This window comes from Berghia stephanieae, chromosome 1, assembly GCF_034508935.2.
Source record: "Berghia stephanieae isolate SIO BIC M18660-M18661 chromosome 1, UCSD_Bste_1.3, whole genome shotgun sequence".
Lineage (NCBI taxonomy): Eukaryota > Metazoa > Mollusca > Gastropoda > Nudibranchia > Aeolidiidae > Berghia > Berghia stephanieae.
This window is the reverse complement of record NC_088360.1, coordinates 5,550,758-5,559,796: the sequence shown is the minus strand read 5'-3', so window position 1 is coordinate 5,559,796 and position 9,039 is coordinate 5,550,758. Positions and strand designations below refer to the sequence as shown.

General features: G+C 34.0%; 1 protein-coding gene across 1 annotated transcript in view; it reads left to right on the top strand.

The window, feature by feature from the left end:
• The window catches only part of LOC144966539 (uncharacterized), a 39,263-nt gene that overhangs the window by 13,302 nt on the left and 16,922 nt on the right, over positions 1 to 9,039 (top strand). Inside the window, exons 4-9 of the mRNA XM_078903185.1 lie at positions 731 to 924; positions 2,218 to 2,372; positions 3,465 to 3,624; positions 5,363 to 5,451; positions 7,566 to 7,764; positions 8,066 to 8,241. Coding sequence (XP_078759311.1) covers positions 731 to 924; positions 2,218 to 2,372; positions 3,465 to 3,624; positions 5,363 to 5,451; positions 7,566 to 7,764; positions 8,066 to 8,241 — 973 coding nt within the window. The remainder of the gene's footprint in view (positions 1 to 730; positions 925 to 2,217; positions 2,373 to 3,464; positions 3,625 to 5,362; positions 5,452 to 7,565; positions 7,765 to 8,065; positions 8,242 to 9,039) is intronic.

The following is a 9,039-nucleotide window of genomic DNA, read 5'->3' as shown; positions in this document are numbered from 1 at the left end:
AAAATAAAAAAAAAATCCTTCAGAACCAATGGCCTATGGAGATTATCTATCAAAGTTGTGTCATGTTGAATGGACAATCACAATTGCTTGCTACCTTTTGATTGACTGCTGGCCTATCACAAGGGTGGAGGGGGGGGGGGGGGGGGGCGCGGGGGAGAGGTCTGAAAAAATAAAACAAACTATTACACTTGGAATTGATACCTCTACCACAGAGCAATTGGGACCCCCAAAACTATGTCAGCTTACAAAAATGACAATGCTGTTGCACACTGACAAAACATAATTTTTTTTTTAAATTAGGGGACAACTTTTATAGGTGCCTAACTGGATTTAAAGTAGTGTCTGGAGAACAGAGGAAAATACCCCTTTTGGTCATCAGGGATCTGTCATTATTATTATGCGTATCAGAGCTGGCAGTGGTAAAGTTGGCTTGTTTTTGTGTTGTTTTCGTTTCACTTGAACATGGAGACAACTATTAATCTGCCTGAAACAGTGAGTAGAAAATCTGTTCACAAAAAGGAATATATCAGCTTTAGAAAAAAGATGCATTAAAGTCTCGAGAGTTTAGTTTAAAAGTAAAAATAAATCATCATCCTAAGATGTGGGAAGAAAAAAAAAAGATGAAATAATGTTTATTTTGTAGCAAAGGAACTGGTTGCGACACCAATTGTTGTCATTGGACATATAACAATTCATTGAATTATAATTTTAATGATTTTCGTTCCAACAGATACAATTGTTCCCTTTCCAACAATACATTTTGCCGTGTGGAAGGATCAGTAGGATCGATTTTATCTTTCCATATGGTCACGAAAGTTGATGATCACTGGTGGAAAATATATCGACAAAATCAAGAGTATTTCTTGCAACCTCAAATCCAAGAATTTCCTCACTTTGTTTATCGTGTGAAACCTAAAGAAAAAGGTATTCTTTCATATTAAAAAAAATTAATTCATTCATTCATTCATTTATTATTTTATCTTTTATCTAAAAATTAATTTTTGTTATTAAAAAAAATACTTTTTATTTTTTTCATATTATTATTTTATATTATTATTAATATTAATTATTTATTATTATTAATAATATATTATTATTGTTATTATCATGATTTTATTTGTTATTATTATTATTATTATTATTATTATTTATTATTTATTATTATTATTATTATTATTATTATTATTTATTATTATTATTATTATTATTATTATATTATTTTTTTTTTTATTATTATTATTATTATTATTATTATTATATATTATTATTATTATTTATTATTATTATTATTATTAATCATTATATTATTACAGTACATCTACTAAAACTCGTAATCTGTAAACTCAAATAACCAATTAACTTACCACTCGTCCAATCACAATGCTCATTAAATCAACCATTCCATCACTAGACTCATCATTTAGCCCTAAGACATTTAGCAGTCTTAAACACAGATTTGTTTCACATCCAGAAATAACAGACAAAAGTTCCCAAAACATACATGAGTTAGACCACTTAAAAAAAAAAAAATGTGTTGTTTGTAATAACTTCCAATATATTCATAAAATTAGCAATTTCGCAATTTCAGTTGACTACATTAAACCTGATATAATGAATGGATATGACTCATGACTCACAACGTATCCAAGAAAGAGTGAATATTTAGCAGAAGGATATCAAACAAATGTATTCAGAACCCCCCCCCCCCCCTCCAAAAAGAAAAAAAGAATCCCAAAGGCCCCCGGAGCCGGAGTTTATCCCAGTTTCTATAGCGTGAAATGGATAATAGCAATTGCTTGCTACCCTTTGGATAGGACTGTAGTCTATTTCAAAGTACTTTCCGCCAGATCTAACATACCCAGCTACCCAATCACTGCTGGGCGGACAGGGGGGGGGGGGGCATAAAATAGGCTATGCCAAATAAAACTCTATAGCTATCTGCTTTTAGACTTTGTCCTGATGGACCTAAGGTTTCTCAGCTTTAAAACAATAAATCCTGAGACGATATTTCATAGGAAATGGACATGTTCCAGAAAAACTTTTCTCAAAAGATGAACATCAGCTTTTGATTTAGAATATCTAAATGTTTAGGTTTCCATGAACAGATAAGGCATAAAAATATACTTTATATATTTTTCTGTCATTCAAGGCAGTTTAAAGTGTAGTATGTAATTGCATACATATTTTAAGATTGTTTTGCTATTTGCTTATTTCCAGCAATGCCAGAGAAACCAAGCTCCTTGATAATTAATGGAAAAAGCAGCAGATGTTTTAATATTTCCTGGAACAACCCAGGATATTTTATTTTTCAAAAGGAGAGTGCTCTATATTATATTGAGTTTAAGGATGAAAACACGGATAAAGTGAAGAAGGTTAGTGAAAGGCCATTTGTATTGATATGATTATATTTGTGCTCTACTGGTTGCGGTCATTTTTTCTAAAAATCTCTGGTATCAAAATTTTTGACAAGTTGATAGTCATCTTAAATTACCAAGTATTTTAATTTAAAAGTTTTTGCCCAACATGATAAAAAGGCCTTTTGATTGTATACAATATTAGCTTCCATTGTGGAGAGGGACTGACAGAACCTGTTAACTTCCTGCACACCCCCCCCCCCTCCCTTCTTGACTACAGTGTGAATAAGTTCCTTGCAATGAGAAGCTATAACAAATACTACAATCTTTAGAAGTTTAAAGTTCCTCAGGGTTGGTACTCGGCTCTTTACTTTAGTCCTGTATACAATGCCTCTTGTGCAAGTTATTTCAGCACATGGTGTGAATTACCATATGTATGCCGATGATGCGCAACTGTAGGTACAAATCTGCGTCACCATCTTGCATACAGATGGCTTCATCTGACATCGAGCAATGCTGTTCCTCTATTGGGCATTGGATGCAGGAGCATAAATTAAAACTGAATGCTGACAGAACAGAGATCATGCTTTGTGGTACGTGATAAAATATGACCCAGTTGCAGTAAGAGGCAAATATCAAGGCTCTTCAATGTTCGATGTTATTGATGTGGGCTTGTTGGTGCAGGCCCCAAATAGTGCATGCATATTATGGTTAAAGCCTAACCAATGCATTTAAGGCAATTAGGTGAATGGTAAAATACACCTTATGAACTTCAATTCCATTTGGTGATTGGGATCACTAATGGAATTAAATTAATTGTTTAGAACTATCAAGCCCATTAAGCTGGAGTTGATATTATCCATTTTTTTACCATGAAATGGAAAATTACAAAGGATTGCTATCTTCCGAGGAAGACTAATCTATTACAGAACCTAAACCAGGTCCTCATCAATTCTCTCTCTTTACACTATCGTTTTGGTTTTTGAAGATAAACCCTTACTATGAAAAAGAATCAATGATTGTTGTATTATAACTGCATCATCAATTATAAAACAATTTTGCAATGCAGAGAGCTCTGGTTTGATTTTCTTTTTTTTTTATTATTCTCAGACCCATAGCTCAGAACTACCATTTTCAGAGTTTGGTAAAGTACTGCAATTCTGCGGTTTAGATCCAAACACATTCTACAGCGTAAATCTGCAAGTAAAACCAAAGAAAGATGGTTACTGGAGTAAACCTACGGAGGATTTTGCTTCTACTTCAGAAGATCGTAAGTATATATATGTCCCACTCATAATGGTTATAACTATAATAATAATAGTAATGATAAAAATAATACTATGATATTTATATATCGCATATACAAATTTACATAATGCTCAATGCGCTTTACAATATAGAAATATAGTAAACAGTTTGAAAAAGGAAAATTTTGACAATCCTTATTGACGACTGACGGAAACAAAGCAATTATTTTAAAGCATTACAACAGTGACCTATCAAATAACAGAGCATTTCAATTTTAAAGTTGATACGTTGCTCTATAAGAAGCCAATGCAATTTTAACAAAATAGGTGTTGAATGTGCCATTCTTGCTTGATTTGTAACGAATTTAGTAGCCTTGTTTTGAATAAGTTAAAGATACTTAAGTTTGTCTTTTGTGATGTTTGCAATGAGAGAAAAAAGTACCCTATGATAGAGAATTTCATTAGTCAAGTTTTGATTATATGAGTGTTGGTAACTGGTTTTGAATTGACATCTTTAGTAATGTAATCTCTAATAGTGGCAGTCATTTTCAAGTAACATATTAATGTCTTACATAAATAGTCAATTTGACACTGCAGGGAATACCCTGAGGTCTTTCACATTCTTTTACATTAAGGAATACCCTGAGTCTTTTACATTCTTTGAAGATTGCACAAAGGAGCCATTTACATTCACAACAATACTGTTCTCTCTGTCAATATTCCTGCTACATAAGACTTCTGTTCACCATTGAACTTCAGTTTATTATTTTGCATCCAATGTTTAATGTCCACAGTGCAATCCTCAATAGAATTGATCAAATTTGAGATATTATCCGGTAAATCAAATTTATACAATCGATCATCTGCAAAGCCATGATATTGCTTATTATGGCATTTAAAAATATTTATTATAAGCTGAATATACATAATAAAAAGCATCGAGCAAAGTACAAATCCCTGTGGATGGTTTATCAGCTGTAGTGGAAGGTTGTTGCAGAGGTTTAGAGATACAGTCTTGAATCCAATACATAAATGAAATTAAGTCAGAGGGTTCAGCCGACAATTAGGCACCTAGGTTTTACGACCTAAGGAAAAGCATTTTGCACTCAGTTTCCTCTGTCGATCCAGCAGTGATTAGGTAACACGGTCTAAAAGCGGAAAATACCCTATGGTAGCTTATTCTCCTATCCAATGGCTAGTAAGCAGTTTTTACTGTCTGTATAATAATACAGAAACTGAGGTATAGCCCTGTTCCATAGCCTGTGGGCCTCTGAAGGCCTCTATTTTACTTTACAGGGGTATCTTTTTTTCCTTGAAGTCCTTTATCTCACCTTCATATGACTCTCCGTCTTAGTTTTATATTTGAATGAGACATTCTAGTTTTTCACAGGCTATTGTTGGAGTTCATCATGCTCATTTCACTTCACATTGCTACGTTTATTCCCACAACAAGCCACATGTAACCAACTTACCATTTTGTACAATAAAAGTTATCCTTTTTGTACTTGGACTTTTGTCTGCCATTTCCTAAAGGCATGCAGGTTTTATTATCCCGAAACATTACTTAAATTCCATTTAATGCTGTATTTGATTTTTTTTTTTTTTTTTCATTTTATAAAACTTGATCATACCTAAGTTCAGGGCGGTAATGATTATAACATGCATCGCTCAAATACACCGTCATTTTTATCCTCATGCCAAAATCATATTCATTGAAATGAATTTTTAAAATGTTATTGTTTGGTCTTTTTATTTTTTCAGGTCCATCAAATGGTCCCCCAATGACAAAAACCAGTTTTTGGCTTGGGAATTGCAATGGGGGAAAAAGGGATCTTATTCTCTACTGGAATGTGAGTCACTCCAATTTTCTATGACTTGGGCTAAACAATTTTAATAAGAATAAAGTATGCAATAGGGTCCCGATAATTCAGTAAACCCATCAACTGCCATGATCTGGAAACATTTGCATTAAAGCATTTGGCCAGAAAACTCGTCCTTCAAATATCAATTGATTTAAATAACCCTCCTCTTGGCAAACATTCGCAATCCTGGGATTTTTTAAATTCAGTTTTTCCTTGATTTTTTTTTTTCTTGATGATTAATAATAAAGTTTTTAAGTGTTGTTCATGGCATATTTTTTAGTGGACTGCGAGTTCATAATGTCTTATAATTTTAATGATTGAGATTTAGAGTATTTATTAATATAGGATATTGTGCTTTGGCTCCAGGAAAAAATCCAGATATTTTTTAATGTCTTATTTTATATTACTGGCAATGCGGGTTAGCTCTTTAGAACAGTAACAATTGCTTGCTAACATTGATTAAGTTGATTAATTTGACACATTGACTTTAGTTGTTGAATTATTTATAATTTGCAGTTTAGTTATTCTCCTCAACTGGCACATAATCTTCACTGTAAAATGGAAACATACTGTATGTTTCTGTTTGTTTTGGGTTTATTTGGTCTTAAGAACCCTGTGTGATGGATAGCAGATGTATTTGTGCACATTGATAATTATAAGCGTGAAACAATTTAAGATTTGCCTAAATAAATATCTAGGAGTATCCCATGAATATTTATGAGTAAACTTTGCAGAAATGCCAAAACTTCGGTTTCACTGGAAAAAAAACTGGTCTGGAGCAAAAAATTCAAGATTATGGGCAACTTCGGTCAAATTCCATTGCAGTCTTATGGTGCCAAGAAAATCTTCTACCACTTCCAGATGACTTTCTACCACTTCTTTAACAAGGACCACCACATCATCATCACTACCACCTCTGCTACATCTACAATCACCACCACCACCACATCATCATCATTACCACCCTTATTGTGACTACTACTTTATCATCATCACTAATACAACCACCACACTTTATTATCATTACCACTACTATTACTACAATCACTAACACCACTTCTGCAACCACTACCACATCACTATCATTTCCACTATTTCTGCAACTACCACTAAATCATCATCATTACCGTGTCATCATCATCACTGCCACTTAAACTACAACCGCCACCACATCATCATCACTTCCACCTCAACTACATCCATTACCTCATCACCATCACTACCACCTCTACTTAAACCACCACCACTACATTATCATTACCACTACTGATATCACCACTACCACCGTGCAACAACCACCACATCATTATGACCACTACTACGACAATCACCACCACCAGTCATGCAGCAAACACCACATCATCATCATCATCATCATCATCATCATCTCATCACTACTACAACCACCACCATCACATCATCATCATTACCATCACTACTACAGTCACCTCCTGGATGGGATCTTCTGACTGCACATGTTGATGTATATTCCACCCCCTTTATCTGCTTTCCCGTCCATGTTGCTCTCTGCCTTTGAGTCTTTGTTCTGACTTGAGATTGCTTGTATTTCTGATCCCGGAGGGGATCCATAGCCGGGAGGGAGACAGTCAAATGTGCAGTTACTTTTTCTTTCTGAGAGATGATTTTTTTACGTTGTAAATCATCTCTATTATGCACTACTTTAGTTATAAGTATTAAATATACAGTCACGTCTCCATAATCTGAACACCTCTGTTCCCAGCTTTTTGTCCAGAGGACATAAACATCCGGATAATGGGATCAGAGTCTAAAGTGGCATATAATGTAGTCATGACCTCACACCATGGTAACTGAAGCCTACCATTACATCAAACAACAGAAGATCTACTGCGGTCATCATTTGCCAATTAATTGTTTATTAGTATTGTTTTATTGGGGGGGGGGGGGGGGGTTAATGTAAATTTTGATTCAATCTGATTTATACCTTATTTAGGACCTGATTTAAATACTAGTTACTCTCATTACGAATATGTTGATGATTTCTTTGAAGCACATTAAGCTTTATGGTGGAAAGGCTGTAAACTATATAATGCTATTCAATATTATATCATTATTCTTAACAGGATCTAAAACCAAAGGAAGCAAATGGAAAACTCACTCAATTCCTCGTGGAATTGAATTCCACCATTGGATATGTAAGACGTTCCATGAATTGTATGGATGCTCAACTGGGATGCAATGAGAGTTGTCAGGTGAACGTGTATTCTGCAACTGACATCGGTCGCACTGAACATCCCTCAAGGCTTAAGATTCCAAGCAATGGTAAGATACTTTTATTTTCTGTTATTCTAATCAAATTGATATTACTATATACTTCTTAGTTCCTCCCTATTCCAATAAAAATCTGAAGAGTAGGTAATGGTACCACATTGAGAAAATGAGCAATCATTGTAATGTAGTTTATTTTTTGCTTTTTTAGGAGGGGGGGAGGAGGTGTAGTTTCTTTCTTTCTTTTTTTTTTTTTTTTTTTTTTTTTTTGTGGGGGGGGGGGGGGGGGGGATGTTTTTTTTTTTTTCACACAGTTGTATCAATGATTTGGTATGTTTCTTGTTTTCTTCAATAGTTTTCAACCCTCCATTTCCTGTGGACTTTAAAGTAGAGAAGCTGACAGAGAATAGGGAGACAGGTCAGATGGATGTCAATATGACATGGGCCTATGAAAATTTGGCTGCCCTTCACAATGTCTCTCTCATTGTCTACTTTTGTCAAGGGCAGACTTTTTCAAATAAACACTGCCTTGTAAGTATTATGATATGATTAGAATCATTTCTCTTCCAAATTTATTATGAAATTCCTAATTCCTCGTATTTTCCCCAATTTGTTACTTTTTTAACCATTACAAAAATATATCGTCATCATCATCATAGTCACCATCATCATGTTCAATGCAATTCCACATTAAGCCAAATTTTCATTTTATTACAGAAAAGGATACCTGTTAAACATTCTTTTTGTACCTGAATTCCTATAATTTTTGACATTGTCATTTGCCAGGTACTCATTGTATGTAAAGTGGTCTTACCCTAGAACACAGCATTAGAGGCGGAATTTCTGCAATCAATTTCACCCATTTGGTCTCTTACAAAAGTCAACATCTCTTGACCTCTGTAACAAAATTAAACACTGAGCCTGTGACGTCACTCATCACCATCGCATCATCATTATTATCATTATCATCATCATATCGTCATTTACTTCCCATATTTGCTCAAATATTTTTTTACAAATTATTTTTCGACTAAGTATCTGCCTGAGGATTCCAGTGCAAATGTCAAAATGAGAATTTGGGTCACTTCAGGCTGGGTATCCGGTTATATTATTGCTGCTTGGACTGACAATTTTGACCTAAGTCGGATCTGGTCAAAAGTTAATTGACATATTAAAAGAAAAAAAATAGAGCATTTCGAGGGGTGCCTGCGCAAAAGCCTTAACGATGGTTTCATTGATTTTTCAGGAGAGCAAATCAAAACTTTGCGGATGGAATTTAGATAGTGAACCAAAGACTATCGTGATGATTTTTATTTGATTATATAATCT